The 17,899-nt window shown below is 43.8% G+C and overlaps 1 protein-coding gene across 1 annotated transcript; it reads right to left on the minus strand.

The window, feature by feature from the left end:
* Window positions 1–1,673: 1,673 nt before the first annotated feature.
* Window positions 1,674–14,613, minus strand: LOC120933606 (zona pellucida sperm-binding protein 3-like). Its single transcript, XM_040346900.1, has 8 exons — window positions 14,078–14,613; window positions 7,825–7,937; window positions 5,350–5,453; window positions 5,094–5,271; window positions 4,897–5,017; window positions 4,725–4,816; window positions 2,508–2,641; window positions 1,674–1,918 (listed from the first exon to the last, which is right to left on the minus strand). Exons 1-8 carry the CDS (start codon window positions 14,576–14,578, stop codon window positions 1,689–1,691), a joined length of 1,473 nt encoding a protein of 490 aa, XP_040202834.1. The 5' UTR covers window positions 14,579–14,613; the 3' UTR covers window positions 1,674–1,688.
* Between the last annotated feature and the right edge of the window lie 3,286 nt (window positions 14,614–17,899).

Below are 17,899 nucleotides of genomic sequence, written 5' to 3' on the forward strand. Positions count from 1 at the left end.
AAAAAAAAAAATCGGGACAGGCATACTGTAGCTCGCGCTACAATGCCTGTCTCGATGGTAAAATGTGTCGGGGGGGGGTGAACTACCGCTTTAAGAAGATATAACCATGGCAATGGAGCAGCGGAAAACAGCTAAAAAAATAAAAAAAATTTTTTAAAATGTTTTCCCCCGGTGCAGCGATTTAAAAAATGCTTCACGTGAAAAATGAAATATTTCTTTAAATAATGTGTCTGGGGGTGGTCTCCTTAGTCTGGCTGTAAAGTAGCGCATCTTTCTCATGTTTCTGTCCTGCAGCAAAATTTTACTAAAAAAAAAAAAAATGTTTATTTGCTCGCGGCTGTAATGTGTTGCCGACTCCCAGCAATGTAGATGCAAGTAAAATCAAGGCAAAAAACCTGCATAGGATCCACCCCAAAGCACCTTGTCCCCACCTTGACAAGATTATCTTCCCGAGGAGTCCCTAGGCATTGGTTGTCAGGGGTCTTACAGGAATCTGGAAGCCCCCCTCAATATGTGAATTGGTATTGTGTAGATTGTACTAATACAAAATAAAATGAAACCCTCCATGGGAGGTCTCCCGCCAACTGCTTTCTTTTAGCAGTGACAGCTTTTGCAAGGGCAGGGTCACCCACTAATGCGACTGGATGATCCCAACCTCTGTCACATGACATCAGTCGGGGCGATGTCACTTGGTTATGTCACCGGGTGGCCCCACCCTTGCCACTATCAGCCGTCAAAACCAAGTAACAGCAGTCACCGGGAGGCCTCCCATCAAGGCGGAGCTTTAATTTTACAGGTCTAGCAGGACTGTAAATTCATCATTTAGGTAAATAGAGCAGCTTATTTCACAGCACAATTTGAAAGTGGTGTCAAAAGTTAATCCAATAACTGTTCTCACTGAAGATCTGACGACATCGCAGGACACTTTAAAGGAATTGACAATTGTGCGCTGTGGTTTTTCCTTTGTACACACACACACACACACACACACACACCTCCATTCACTATATACGGCCACCATGTAAGCAACAGCCTTCGTTGGCCAATCAGCAGCCATCAAATGCACTGCGATTTAACAGTGCATTATGGGGGAACTCTGGCTGGCAAACGCCCCAATATGTTTGTAGAACCAACGAATGTCAGATGTTTGAGTCGAACTTACATGCGACTCAACATCGGGGCCATCCCTAAATATCACTACTGGATAAAAGGAATACTAAACATGGTCTCATTTCACAATATGGTATACTTTATAATAAGTTCCAAGAAATCGATGGACTTGCCCATCAAGGACACATTGGGTAGGAGACTTGGGCGTCTATATCAGATGACCAATGGGCAGCGGTACCATCAGCAGTCCCCATGGTCTTTTTATCCCATATGCAAGGTCCAACATAGGACATATACACCCGAGAATCTATTTAAACAGAAGCGTAGAGACACAACCCTATGCCCTAGATGTAATGGGCATCATGCACGTTATGGAGATGCCACAAACTCCATTGATATTGTCAGGGGGGGTTGTCTACTATTAATCTTCGGGCCAAAGATGCCGATGGAGCCAGGTTTATACCTTTTGAGCATGTTAGACAAAGCTAGGGACTCAGAAAAATACATTTATACCAATAGTAAGAAGTCCATTTCAGGCTCACAGCATTAAAATTAAACCAATAGATGATTAAATGAGTTTATTTTTTTACAGACAGCACATACTGTGGTTTTTTCAGAGATTTCCCAATGAACACTGCACACACCATGACAACAAGAAGACTAAGACATCCGACAGCCACCAACACCCAGAGCTCCGCAGGGGCAGACTCTTCCCTCGTCACCGCAGCCGCAACATCCCTTTGTGAAGGTCCAATCACAAGCAGAGGTCCCAGAGTGGTCACAGTTTGTCCCTCTTCTGTGTGGGGTTCTTAACAGGAGAAAAGTGAGAGGTCAATAGACACATTTCTGTACAATTCCATGCAGTTTAAGAGCTTGCAGTCAGTCTAGCTTTTACACAAGTGTTTAGAAGTTAGCACCCATTTTAGACCCTCAAGTCCTAAAGTTGTTCCTTCAGTCAATATTGGACAGAATTGGGAGGAAAGAAATGGTTAACTTCCTAGTTTGTGGTATGAAGTGTTGGGGATTTCCCCCCCTATTCTAGTTATAGTAGGTATGTTATAGTTCCCCCCTCCCCCATTATGGCAAATGTGAGATCCTCAGTTTGAGGCAAAACACGTTGTAGGAGGGACATACCGACCTCACCGCTAGAATCCAAGAAGGATGGGCGTTTACACTTTTAGCTGTCCTATTTACACTCAGAGTATCTGCATTACTTTATTTTTTAAATACATTTCAAATTTAATTTCACACTATGGCAAATCTTTTCCTTTCTGGGTTATCTTTGAGCCCCCCCCCCCCCCCCCCCATTGTTTATGCTCATTATGGACTCTATCATTTAGGTAAGGATCACCTACATTCATAACATTGAAGGTAGCAGCTGCCAGTTAGTAACTCACCATCCAAGACGTCCCTCTTGCCTCTTGGTCTTCCAAATCTGCCCCTTCCTCCGGAAACCAGAGCAGTAGGGTTGCTGCAGGTGCCTGTACCACAACACTGGCAGATACTGCTGGGGCCCTCAACTGCAGACCAACTAGAGAAGACAATTGTAAGACAAGTCTACATTTAGAAGCTAGACTTGAAGTTCTGGTGAACCAATGCTGTAGAGTAGCATTTGTTAACTTCTTGGGGCCAATGCCTACTATATAGGCTAGTGCACTTGAGCTACAGCAACAAGAGCTAAAGATATATTTTCATTAAAGGCATTATAAATTTTACCTTTGTGAAGTTTAATGATGTCATGTGCTGGCAAAAAAGTATTTCCCCCATTCCTTATAGTTTGTACTCAAGACATGAGGCATGGCACTATACAGGTTAATGCATGACCTCAGTACCGCAGAGACCTGATATTTTCTGAGAAGCTTTATATTTCACAATCCCTGGATCTGAATTCTGTAGTGGAACTAGCAAATGCGATCTGAAACCAGCACAGATAGAAAAATTAAGTTCATCAAATTGAAGGCCTATTAGGCATGCTCTTCTTCCCTGAAGATTGTCCACCAATTAGTGCTCATGTGATCTCAAAGGTTTTGATCAATTTGTATCTGTGGATGGACTAGGAGCAGCATACACATCACAGCAGTTCACTGGCAGATCGGCCAATAGCTACACTTCCACTGAGGTGACAGGTGTATAAAACTTCTGGGTTGAAGGAAGAAGAAACCAACAGAAGAAACCAACAGAAGAAACCAACAGAAGAAACCAACAGAAGAAACCAACAGAAGAAACCAACAGAAGAGCCTTGTGGGGATAAGAACATATAAACCAACAGCTGCCCTCTTTAAAGTGAACTAATCACTAAACTGTGTAGAATTATAAAGTAAAGAATAAGGCGCTATACATGTTCGTGTGAAAAACTGGCACAAAGTAAAACACTGCATCAAATTTAAATGTGCACAAAAATGAAATAAGTACGCATAAAGTCCATAAGTGAATAAATCCCAACACCAAAAATGGAATGCTCTGAATAAAACTTCTAGATCTTCCACCATAAGTGACGAGTATGAAGATAGCCACTCAGAGCTGTTTGACCCCATTGTAGATGTCTTTTATTACCAGTTAAGGAACAGAATGATTTTTTTTTTTATCTTGAAACTGGGCTTACTGTATGTTTTTTTTACACCAATAGGAAGCGAGCAATTTTGTTTTCCGATTGACCACATTACAGGTCTGCCCAAAACATTAGCTTCTGCAGTTCCTTCAAGCATTGGCAAGACGAAGGAGAAGAACATAGGCTTAGCATCCCACCCATGAGGTTTGCCCTTTCCTAAATATATTGCGCTTTACCATCCCTCTTCCATAGGCAATTATAACCTGAACAGCAGAAGGAAGCTTGTGTCCAAATGGTTGTTTGTAGACCTCTTCCCCCCCATATATGGCTGCATGTTCTAAGAGGCAGCCAATGCAGTGGTCTCCAACACCCAGAACATTATTGGTCTGTGGCCCATTGATGACTGGGCCACACAGTGGGAAGCAAGAGGCGAACATGGCCAGACTGCAGTCACCACTCCCCTAACACTATGCGGCAAGGTTTGTCTTCAGGAGATGTTAATATGATCCAGATCTGCAGCTCCTCCTGCCCTGCTGATATCACACTTTTGGCAGGGCAGGCTGAAACCTGCCTCTGCCCTGCCAAAGGTAGGACTGCAAGGGAGGCAGAGAGTAAAAGGGGCACCAATTAAAGAAGAGGGTACAACCGAAATGGGGGGGGGGCGGACTAATATAAGGGAACTGCACTGACCGACTCTGAATATCCCATCAGTAACTGCCCCAGGGAGAAAAAAAAACAAAAAAAAAAAACACATCCAGTGTGCATGTGGGGTGGCTCCAATCCTTTTTTTTTGGGAAGTGCAAACACCAAAATGTTTATCCTAGAAGCAGATGCATAGCACCATATGGATCATGCTGGAATCAGATATTAGCCCATGGATGTTCTCTCCATATCATGTACAATGACTGCTGGCCAATTTCCCATTAAAATCTGCTGTCTTTACCCATCATAAAGAGAAATCCACCATGTTATTGGTTCACAGAGTCATTGTTCTAGACACAGTACCACAGAAATGTGTGCAAAAATCCATGGAACCACAAGCAACCATTTTAGGTCACCATCTCACCTTTGTGTGGCTTTGCTATAGGAACAGGCCTTGTTCATGGCATCAGGGACCTGGGTGGTTGCAGCAGCTCTCAGGTAACAGGTTATGTAGATCTGAATTGGGAAGTATTTAAATTAGGTTATCAGTTCTTACAAGGCATCCATCTGTATTAGTCAATGCAAACTGTCCTCACCAGAGAGGCATCATTTCCTAGAAATCGGAAAGCATCCACTGTGAACTGGAGCTTGTCTGGCTCAACCCTCGGGGTGATGAAGGCTGAAGAGGCGTCATCTTGCATTCCATCAACTAGACAGCTGTAGAAAACGGTCAGTTAAGAGTGGGGTCATTATGGCGACAAACAACCCCCACCAGGAAAAAAACACCCCATACCCATTTTCTTCAATGAGGCCATAATTAGGAGAAGAGGTGGGATCAGGAGATATGGTGGTCACACATCGGTCAACATACAGGATCAGTCCAACATGGTTTTGAGTGTCCACAGAGGCCTCTATGTAGAGGATATCTCCAAGCTGATAGATGGGAGAACTTCTAGGGCCACTCCAGTCCTCTATAGACAAGACAGGAGATTACAGTGTAAAGTTCAGACAAAACCACCCCTCCCAATTATTTTCTTTGCTTAACTCACCAGTCATGAGCCTCAAGGAGAAGGACAGCCTCTCTTCTATGGACACTGTGGTGCTGAATGGAACCCATGTTGGCTCAATGGCTTTGCTGCTTACATTGGCATGCCTATAAAGAGAACAGGAGTGTCAGTAACGAAATCATGTTAATTTCAGAGATCCATATTAACCGTTTAACCCACTTGCTGCCCACCCACCGTCAAATGATAGCAGGGCTGTGTGGCTCTTGTTCTGGGATGCAGTCATATGACGGCGTCCCAAAACAGGCATGCAGCGCGACTGCACCTTGTTGCTAGGACATGGCACGACCCCGATCTCTAAACAGCCGCAGCTCTTTAACCACGTGATCGACTGTGTCCAATCGCAGCCGGTCACATGTAAACACAGATGCCAGTAATCGATGCTCCTTGCCTCAGTATGTGGCGAGGTTAACCGATCAGTGGCATCTCTTCGCATAGGGACAACAAAACATGTAATCAGGGCACTGATCATCAGTGCCCTGATTACATTATAGCGCCACCTCAGATTCAACCTCAGATTCACAACATTTTTGGTTAAAAGATAAAACACTCAGCAGTGATTAAATATCACCAAAAGAAAGTGCCATTTGAGTAAAAAAAAAAATTAAAAAAATGTAATTTGGCTACAGTGTTGCATGACCGTGCAATTGTCATTCAAAGTGGGACAGTGCTGAAAGCTGAACAAAATGTCCTGGTCAGAAAGGAGGTGCAAGTGCCCTGTAGGCAAGTGGTTGGTGTCACTTTTAAAAGAACAGCATCATGGTAGCTGCCTTTGCCAACTTGTTGGTTTAGATTACAGGTTGTCATTCTGGTAACAATCTAGCAAGTTAGTTACTGACATAACTAGTATGAAGGATGGCAGTTCAAAATGGCCCCTTCCTTTTTCTGGAAAACTCACAAGATAGCAATGCCAGTTTCAGTACAACATCCCTGAAGATTGTACTTCTAAATTCAAGTGAGCAAAAAGCATCCATCCTCAAATTATGATTCATATTACCTCAACTTCTAGTTCACATTACTATGGTCACTCGTACACCAAGGAAAGTGAGAGAGAATACAGATGGACAACTGAGCACTGCCATTTTTACCATGATGTTTGCTAAAGCCATGAGGTCACCTAATGGAATCCCATCATTGTCAATGCTGGCCACAGGTCTACAAATCCCTACATCAGTACAGACTAAGATGGAGTTCTAGTCACCGAGGTGTGGGCTGCATGCGTTTGTTTGGATTTGTCTGGACTGAATACCCCTTGTAGAATTTGGAACCTTTTCCATTTTAACCATTTCCTCACTGCTGCACCAGTCCCAGTGTTGAACTGCGGTCCTTTTCTTTTGGTTTGCCCTCACCTAAGACTTTATGTTCACGTTTTAAGTTTTTGCTTTGATTTTCACATACCTTTCTTTTCAAGACTCCACTGTACCATTTTACAGTCCAGTTAGGACTGTACCTATTTAAAACCGTTAAGGTTAATTTGTGTCTGCATTACCTGTCACTCCCCAGGCCCTATTAGCCCGTTCACTCACCATTCCCTCATTTCACTCATCCGGCCAAGCCATACCACAGCGCAGACAATCACCACTTGTTACATAAGATGGAGTTCAGTTGTACCTAAAAGCAAAGACTTATGGACCCATTTAGACTTAAGTAGCAAAATGGTTTGCCAATACAAAATAAGAAACGGCTGCACCTCACGTGGGCTCCAAGTAAAGTTTATTGGAATATGAAAAATATCCAAAATGACACCAGCACTGATCAAGGTAGACAAGTTTAACTAAATTGGTTGCCAATACAACCAGACAAAAAACAGATTTAAGCCAAACCTCTGGGTTTCGGTGCATGGCCTTCAGCAGTTTGGTAGGGGTCATTGTCCCCACAACTGATAAGTGAATAGGCCTCAAGTTTGATAGCTTAGAAGGCTTGAAGCCAATCAGGTATTTTTTATGCCCGTGCCCCCAAAAATATGAATGAGCTCAGGCGTGTTTGGAAGCCACATGTGCAGAGCCCGCCAGGAAGTAGACACTGCACAGTGCAAAAAACAAGCATTGAGACATTTCCCGATCTCTGCAGCCATGCAACAGGACAATGTCTTACCGCTTATGATTCGCACTGTGCCAACTTCCTGGTGGGCTCTGCACATGCAGCTTCCAAAACACACCTGAGCCCATCCTTACCCAAATAAGCAGATTAGTTACCAACAGGACTAAACCCAAGGGAAACCCCAAACATTTGAGTGGTCAAAAAAAGCCTAGGAGGCAATCAGCGCAATGGACACTTGTTGCAGTGGCAAGTCATTGAAGTTTATTTGTCAAAACAGGATGTGAAGGGGGAATGTCTTGAATTGGGACAGAAGCAGAAAACCTGACAGGGGTGTTCCCTGATAAAAAATTTTTTGCCTTAAGATGTTTACCAGGAAAGATGCATTGTTAGGACCTGCATTTCATCCTAGCGTAGACTCACCTGTAGTAGTAGCACATTATGGGAACCACAGCTGGGTTGGTTCTGATAATGGGAATGGAGGAGGTTGGGCTGTAGGTCAAGTTTGTAGCATAGATCACCCAGTCTTGCATCATCTGTAGATAAGATCAGAACATTATAGACACTGCGGTGCTACTCATGAGTTAGACAAGGAGCCCAACAATTGTTTGGAAATGGAAACAATGGATGTGTCCCATATCCAAGACTAGTCACCCAACCATCATGCTTATGAGGATTAACCTTATAGGATTCAAAAATATAGGCTAGCAACTCAGCCATGCAACTGCATTTTTTTTTTTGGAGGACTCCTACAGGTCTGCTTTAAAGTGGTTTCAGGTTCTAGAGACCCCATCACCAACTTAAGCAGACTATTGTTTACTAACCGATTAGCCCATTCAAGAGCACACCAACTCCCTAGCACAGTTCCCACCTTACACCTTGTAGTCCTCTCCTAAAACAAGGTCTATTTACTCTGCTGGCCCAGCTCCTTCATCCCCTCCCTACATAACCTTTTATCTACTATGAAAAGTGGAGGATACCAAACTACCAAGTGTAGCACTACTGGTAGTAGAGCTGCTGGTTTGAACTTGGGCCTGTCGTTACCGTGTTCGTCTTGGGGTCCTCCTTGAAGAGTTATTCACAAATGTATGCACCAACATTTAGTCTTTTTCCAAGGTTTTATCAAACAAAAGTCAGAGGAATAGAGGGTTAGGGGAGATTCAGGTACCTTGCTTTTGCAGATCAACGGGTACGTTCCTGGATCCAGAGGACAAGCCGTTTCCACACTGGATTCAGCAACCACCGGATAGGCCTCTCACTGACCTAGCACCAGATGCGAAGCTCGATCAAAAGTCTGCTACAGACTTGAGTGCCGTTACACGGTCCTCTGCCACAGGACCGTGCAACCACAAACACACTTTGCAAAAGTACCAAAGACACAGCTACACATTTCAGCTTGCAGATGGTATAGTGTAAATTATTGCGCTGCTAAATGTGCATGTATCAAGCTGCTAAACACAGCTACTGAAAAACAAGAAGCAAAAAACAGAATAGAAACAAAAAAGTGTAGCGCTCTGATACAAAAAAGGTATGACAGTAAAATCAAAAACCACGCATGATCAATATGCAACAATGAGAAATGCACATATGTATGGAGGTACAAATGTTGGAAGCAAATGACTAAATGTCCAAAATGAACCAAGTGATGGATGAATACAAAGTTCAAAATTGAAGGGTGAGATGAAATCTTCAAAAAATATATGAATATAAATGAATTTCAAAAATAAGGAATATCCCGTCACCAATGTGGATGCAGGCTTACCGGAACTTGTGGACTCTGCGAAATGTATATTTCCAGAGTCAATCAGGATTGGTATAGACTGGAAACCACGGTGTGGAGCTGCTTCAGGAAGGGGTCCACAAATGATCCAAATATCATGACCTGGGGGGAACTGGAAGGTCTCTCGCTCAGGGAATGCAGGAGATGGTCATCCGTTAGTGAGGGTTACATGTGAACGTGGAAAAGAAAAGAGGGGACGCCATAGTGTAGTACCGTCAAAATCAGTTTAGGTTTAATTAAAGATTGCACTTACATGTCAGTTGAGAAAAAAGCGCACTTCAATAAAATGATGGCAACATTGGAGTCATCCCTGACGCGTTTCGTGTGAGTACACGTTGTCAAAAGGGTATCCCTCCTATGTGGCCAACAGACAAATTTATAATGAGCCCCCAAACACATACAACTCACCATCTGGGAGGAGTCACTCAGAACAGCAACACTTCCGGGTAGGAATCAGATCTGAACAAAATGTTAAATGTGAAATAGCACTCTGAACATGTAATGAGCACATGGGTGGCGAAAAAAAGCAACAAAAAAGAAGAAAAATGGAAAATCAGAACGTCTGTAATGCACAAGTGCTTGAAACAAGCACTTCCTGGATGTGGCAAGATGGCGGCGGGGCGTGCGCTCCAAGCCTCATCTTGACACAATGTTCTGATAGGGTGTATAGAAAAGAGGAGGCGCTCCGAACGGGCGCTTCCTAGTTACAGCAAAATGGCGCCAGAGCGTGCGCTCAAAGCCTCGTTCTGAGTACATGTGCTGAGCAGGAAGTAACGCAGCACATAACGGCAAGCCGATACAGACTAGAAACGTCAGGATGGGGGGCGGATCAAAATGCAAATCTATGTAGTTCACCCCTCACTGTGGTTAACGCTGTGCGTGTCAAGTGGACCGGAAGTAATAACTCAAGGTTGGTCCACGTGATGCTCCGCAGTAAAAAAGATCAAAAAAAAAAAAAAGGGGAAAATGTAAATGCACTGGCTAACAGAGAGGCCGGCTGATTTTTGGATGACTGAAACACCACACAATATTTGGAAGTATAACTTCCAAATGCATCGGAAAGCCAAAATGCATTAATAGACAAAAAATCATTAATGGAATAACCTAAAGAAAGGAAAAGTTCCAAGTAAGAGTCTAAAAACATAAGTAAAAAATCGTGTAAATGACATATTTATAAAAAATGACCTTTAATATTAAAAAAAAGGACAGTGACGGAAATCAACTGTAATAAATAGTGCAGAGTTGTGGGGTGTACCCTCGTTACAGAGTCGGATTGCGCCCAACATCATCAATCCCCCATCAAAGATTTCCTTCTTTCATGATCTTATTGGTTTTTTTCCATGTAGGAAATGTAAGGTGTGCCTACACAATTCATTAAAGGGACGTAAAATTACACACTTTACATCCACCGTGACCAACAAACAGTATGAGATTAAGCATTTTTGCACCTGTGAAACAAATTACATTGTTTATCTCATTACTTGTATATGCGGTAAGCAATATGTCGGCCGCACGATCCGTACCTATTCGATACGTGTGGGTGAACATATCGCTTTAATTATAAGTGGAGATACGAACCATACGGTTCCTCGCCACTTCAGACATTGTCATGATAGAAACCCTTCCGGTACACAATTTACAATTATTGACCGGTACATACCTCCCTGGAGAGGAGGGGCTAAGACAAGAGGGGTTTCTCAATTAGAAACATATTGGATATATGAACTCCAATCTTATCATCCCTCCGGCTTGAACGTCGAATGGGATATCAATTCATTTATTGATAAGGCATGAACTGTCATGTTTCAATTTCGTAGGAACTTTGTGTACACAACCCCCCCCCCCCCCCCTTTTTTTTTTTTTTTTTTTTTTTTTTGTCATTCAATAAATATGCTCATTCATTTGACATCTTTTTAACAATTTTTACATTTATTGTTAAATATAAAATTGATATATTGACTATTTTATTTGTTAATGCATGTTTTGTCCGTACTTCCAACTTATCATCTGGATGACTCACTCAGCATTGCTTTACAGATATATTTTGATTTTTATATATTTTTACACAATTTTTATCTGTTGCAGTTTGCGGAATTTTTTCATTATTAGATTCCACAACTCTGCACTATTTATTACAGTTGATTTCCGTCACTGTCCTTTTTTTTAATATTAAAGGTCATTTTTTATAAATATGTCATTTACACGATTTTTTACTTATGTTTTTAGACTCTTACTTGGAACTTTTCCTTTCTTTAGGTTATTCCATTAATGATTTTTTGTCTATTAATGCATTTTGGCTTTCCGATGCATTTGGAAGTTATACTTCCAAATATTGTGTGGTGTTTCAGTCATCCAAAAATCAGCCGGCCTCTCTGTTAGCCAGTGCATTTACATTTTCCCCTTTTTTTTTTTTTTTTTTTTGATCTTTTTTACTGCGGAGCATCACGTGGACCAACCTTGAGTTATTACTTCCGGTCCACTTGACACGCACAGCGTTAACCACAGTGAGGGGTGAACTACATAGATTTGCATTTTGATCCGCCCCCCATCCTGACGTTTCTAGTCTGTATCGGCTTGCCGTTATGTGCTGCGTTACTTCCTGCTCAGCACATGTACTCAGAACGAGGCTTTGAGCGCACGCTCTGGCGCCATTTTGCTGTAACTAGGAAGCGCCCGTTCGGAGCGCCTCCTCTTTTCTATACACCCTATCAGAACATTGTGTCAAGATGAGGCTTGGAGCGCACGCCCCGCCGCCATCTTGCCACATCCAGGAAGTGCTTGTTTCAAGCACTTGTGCATTACAGACGTTCTGATTTTCCATTTTTCTTCTTTTTTGTTGCTTTTTTTCGCCACCCATGTGCTCATTACATGTTCAGAGTGCTATTTCACATTTAACATTTTGTTCAGATCTGATTCCTACCCGGAAGTGTTGCTGTTCTGAGTGACTCCTCCCAGATGGTGAGTTGTATGTGTTTGGGGGCTCATTATAAATTTGTCTGTTGGCCACATAGGAGGGATACCCTTTTGACAACGTGTACTCACACGAAACGCGTCAGGGATGACTCCAATGTTGCCATCATTTTATTGAAGTGCGCTTTTTTCTCAACTGACATGTAAGTGCAATCTTTAATTAAACCTAAACTGATTTTGACGGTACTACACTATGGCGTCCCCTCTTTTCTTTTCCACGTTCACATGTAACCCTCACTAACGGATGACCATCTCCTGCATTCCCTGAGCGAGAGACCTTCCAGTTCCCCCCAGGTCATGATATTTGGATCATTTGTGGACCCCTTCCTGAAGCAGCTCCACACCGTGGTTTCCAGTCTATACCAATCCTGATTGACTCTGGAAATATACATTTCGCAGAGTCCACAAGTTCCGGTAAGCCTGCATCCACATTGGTGACGGGATATTCCTTATTTTTGAAATTCATTTATATTCATATATTTTTTGAAGATTTCATCTCACCCTTCAATTTTGAACTTTGTATTCATCCATCACTTGGTTCATTTTGGACATTTAGTCATTTGCTTCCAACATTTGTACCTCCATACATATGTGCATTTCTCATTGTTGCATATTGATCATGCGTGGTTTTTGATTTTACTGTCATACCTTTTTTGTATCAGAGCGCTACACTTTTTTGTTTCTATTCTACATTTCAGCTTGCAGCACTGAGGTAGATTGGCCAGGATGCATCCTCCAATTTAATCCTCAATTGTTCGGCTTCTTCCTGCAGAGAAGACAGCACAGGACCATCCCTGGACCAGTAGGCCCCAGAAACTCCTGGGCCTACTTCAGTGGCGGAGCATCGGGCCAGCAGGCCCCCGAGGCCAGAAAAACACTGCTAGCACATCCCTGAGGCCAGGAGGGCCATCAGGTCAGGATTGGAAGACCCCGCCAGGACAGTGTCTGTACATTAAGTACCCTCTCCCAGAATGCACAGTGGTGGGGACCCCACCCACTGAGCTGCTTCAGAAAAAAAACATACACAGTTACATTTCCAACCTTGACCTGTGGCGACAGCAACACCCACAGTCAAGTGGAAAATGTGCAACGCAGCTGAACTGGAATAGAAACCAATAATTTGGCATAGTCATTCTGAGCTAAATTACAGATCAGACAATTTAAATTTACAAATAGCACCTACCCAACAGGAGCAGGGCGCTACACAAGTAATGGCTCCTAGTCTGCTGACATCACATCCAAGATGGCAGAAGTAATTTAGGACATCTACACAAGTAGGTTATCGTATGGAAAGCATTTTTTAGGCTTACTGGACACAACCTCCCCTGAACAAATTTAACTTGACAGATGGGGGGGAGACACACACAAATTTTTTTTTAGATGCCTTCAAAGTGTTGCTAGGCAGAATAGTTTATCTTCCCACTTCCTGCACCTAGGTGCTTAATGCTTCCTAACCTACACTGCACAGACTCCTGGGAATGTAGTGGGTGTAACTTTCCAGGAGTCTGTGCACTCCCCAGTCTCAAAGAATCATGTGACTTGGACAGCACAGGTGCTGAAACCTGATCTGACACTGCTTGTACAGCACTGAGCATGTGCGATATCTCTAAGGCTGAAATCCAGGAAGTCATACAGTCTGGCTTCATGATGCCCACACTTAAGATGGCCCCAGTCAATTTCTATTTTATAAAGTTTCTAAATGCTGTAACAACCTAACAAAACAGACCTTAGTTTACAGACTAACTTTACTAGAATACATTAAGCTTGTGTATTACAGGGGTATTTATATTTAAAAAGTGAAATTGTGGCCGGAACTCCACTTTAAGACAACATTGCAAAGTGCAATAATCCAAAGCAACCAGGTTTTAGTTTACTGAGGCCAATAAAGAAGGAAAACAAAAAACAAAAGCGAGTGTGGAGGATTACCTGCACAGTGTTGCCACAGTCCTGGAGACTAATCTGGAAGATAACTTCATCAGTACTTTGGGTGTTCGGCTTGCAGCCTTGGGGTCCCAGGCTCAGATCAGAAGATTTCACTAGCTTTCCATTCCCATAAAAATCCATTATGACACTGACCACCATGCGGTCCTCTTCACACTGGACACTGATGGGGGAACTGGATGAAATTACAGTCGGGGGCTGCTGGCGGAGCATCCCACCACCACGTCCACCTGTTGAACCCCTCTGAGCCCCACCTCTAGAAGCCCCAAACCCATATATTGCATTAGTGCCTGAGTAAGTCCCTCCAGAACCCCCTCTAGAAGACCCCTGGCTGTAGCCAGGTACAACCCGCTGGTTATTCCTCCACCAGTCTGATTGGCGCCTATGTCTCACCAAGGCTCCATCCCCACTACATCCAAACCCTGGTCCATAAACCAGGGCCAAAAGCAACAGCCAACCACAGCAGTTCCTCACTCCTAGACCCATCCTGCCTGCAAGACCAACAGCACAATGAGGCAGGAAGAAAGAGCTGCCCTTTATACCCCTCCCACCAGTCACTAATACCCCCAGCTGGGGCAATTCATCACCACACCCAAATGGCTGCCTCAGAAAAACATTCTTGATCTCTTGATGCTGAGACAGTTAACCACTTGCTGACAGCCACCTCATTTGAGTGGAGCTACACAGGAGAATTTCAGTAGGTTAGTCCCGCTACTATATTTGTTATGGATTAATCACTAGGAGTAGCAAGTGATCAAAAAACTGATGATACAAATGTCTTTCCATGGAGTACACTATACAACCAACATGCATTAGCATAATCTCACATGACTGATCAATGTTTCAATCATGTGCAATTGAAAGCTACAAGATGCTACTGAATACTACCAGTGTAGCTTATACCATAGGGGGCGATATATTTCAGGGCACATTTTTATATTTGGGGGCGTGTTTAATGCACATGTGCCAAAGATCCTTCTGTTAAGCTGCCCATTACATTTGTACCAATTTTAAATAAACAAGATGCGTCAGCAAGGCACATTGGGGTGCCATTCAGAATGGCAGAACGACAATGTAAATCTGGCCTTGGTGATCATTTGCTAGTCCTAGCGATTAACAGCTAGCGATGTTGTTGGCAGGATTGGGTTTGTAAACTCTCCTGTATAGCTCTAGTCTTAGGACTCATTCACATGGTTCTGTACCTATTGCTGAGCTGTTTGCAGCAACATGTGTTGTATGCGCTATGGGGTGCCCACCCATTCATGTCTATGAGTGCACCCAACAGAAAACTCTTGCATTGCCATGTGTGCACATCAAATAATACTTATGAACATATACAATATGTGAATAGGACCTTTGCATGGATTCACATTCTGCATTGTGAATATGCTTGCAGACTTGTGTAGTTATAACATAGATAGTGGCATTGCATTGTTGTGTTTTGCCTCCATTTGCATTGATTGTCCAGATAAGAAAATCTGTCTGCTGGTCATATAGTACACCACTGTAAAATATACTCCATGTGTGCTAAACTACATTACCAAGAGTGTGAGAATATCTATATTAGACCCTGTGACTGATAGGTGGCCCAGGAGCACAGGGGACCCAGCTCTGTCTGGCTGCACAGTGATTTATACAGCCAGAGCACTTGGCAAATACATTTGATAAATGGAATTTATACTGAATATAGTTTGGAAACACAGTTGGTTTGGACATAATTAGTGCTCTGTGTCAGGGGAGGAATTGACATCTAGTTATGGCCCTGTGCATTACCATTCGTTTCTGCAGACCCCAAAATGCACATTGTTTCCGCAAAATCCACATTGCATTTCCTAAATGTGCTATATCGCTATATTGCATTTCTTCATGTGGATGGCGGGAGCCCCTCATAATGGACACAACAGGTGTGTAGACCTGGGAATTCAGACCAGGAGTGATGGGAACCCCTTATAATGGGCACAAGTGTCCAGACCACTCAGTCCTGTAACTCAGCACAGGAATGAGCTGTGAATACCTGGGAACCCCTCATAATGGGCACAACAGGTGTGCAGACCTAAGAACTCAGTGCAAGGATCATGGAAACTCCTGAAAATGGACAACATAGGTCTGCAGAGCCAGAAATTCTTCATGTGGATGGCGGGAGCTCCTTATAATGGGCACAACAGGTGTGCAGACCTGAGAATTCAGCACAGGGGAGGTTGGAACCCCTTATAATGGGCACAAGTGTTCAGACTGCTCAGGCCTGGAACTCAGCACAAGAATGGTGGGAGCCTCTTATAATGGACACAGCAGCTGTGAATACCTGGGAACTCAGGGAAAGAATGATGGAAGCCTCTGATGATGGACAACCTAGGTCTGCAGTGCTAGAAACTCTTCATGTGGATGGCAGGAGCCCCTCATAATGAGCACACTTTTAGGTCTGGTATGGATTTTGAGGGGAACCCTACGCCAATATGTAAAAAAGTGTAATCCTCCAAAATCCATCCCAAACACTTATCCAAGCATGCAGCCTGGCAGGCACCCCCCAGAAACATGCCAGGCCACATGCCCTCAACATGGGGGTGCTCTGCGCCCCATACCGCAAAGCACTTTGTCCCCATGTTGATGGGGACAAGGGCCTCTTCCCCACGACCCTGGACTGTAGGGGTCTGCAGGCAGGAGGCTTATCAGAATCTGGACGCTCCATTTAACAAGGGAGCCCCCAGATCCCTACCCCCCTATATGAATGAGTATGAGGTATGTAGCGCCCTGCTACTTTTATAGCTGGCGGTGCCTTAAATTTAGAGATTAGTCCGATACTTAATTACCTCTGACCGTATTGTTTTACCAAATTTGGGCCTTTGTTCCAGCTATGGCTGTACTGTGAGTGTCCATTATTGCTGTCTGGCGTGTTGGTACCACCCCAGGCCAAGGGTGGCAGCAGTCAAGTCAGGGCGTATTGGGTGTTTTACCTCAGCAGCCAATCAGTGGGCGTTGATCACCTCGCTGTGCATGCTGGGGGAGAGTACTTAAGGGACTGGCGTCATTCGTTTGCGGTCGTTGATCGCTGGTCTGTCATCCCACCACCCCCCGTGTGTGGCCCTCATGGCCGGGGGTGCGTGTTCAAGTGTTCCTGACTCCGGGACCAGGTTGGTCCGGGGTTGTGATCTACTGTGTAGGCCTGGTAGTCAGACAATCGCAGAGTGGTCCTGTGCTGTCTGTCCACCCAATGAAGAACCTGTCTGGGAGAGTACCAAGCACAGGGCTGGTATCTCAGAAGAGGCATGGAACTTCATCAAAGGATGCACGCTTACTGAAAGGCTGAATGATGGTCGCCTGTCCGTTCTGAATTCGCCAAAGTTTATTCAAGAGAGATCCGGGTGCTTAATCCTGTGTTGAGAAGGATTCTGGACGGAATACATCTTTGGGAAGGTCTGTGGCAGAGACTTTGCTAAAGATTCCGTGTGACACTCTGGCTGCTAGGCTGGTGAGAGAGGCCTATCCAGGTGCCCAATACCCACCCTGGCTAGAGTGCCGATGAAAGTTACATTGCTGGAAGCAGGACTGTTTCCGAACAAAGTTATACACCTGAACCTACTACCTATTACCTTTTTTACCTCTTCAACTACTACTCCTTTTAACCTTATACCCCGTTGGGTAATAAAGCACAGAAAAAGACACCTAAATTGTGGACATTGCAGTTCTTCTCAACTCTCATCGTATACCCTAGACGGCGAAGGAATAGAGGTAACATGCCACCCAAAACTATTCAGCAGCTCCTTCGGGGTAGTGCTACATGAGGGCTCATCCAGGATTGGCTGTTACCTC

The sequence above is a fragment of the Rana temporaria genome, chromosome 3 (assembly GCF_905171775.1).
Source record: "Rana temporaria chromosome 3, aRanTem1.1, whole genome shotgun sequence".
NCBI lineage: Eukaryota > Metazoa > Chordata > Amphibia > Anura > Ranidae > Rana > Rana temporaria.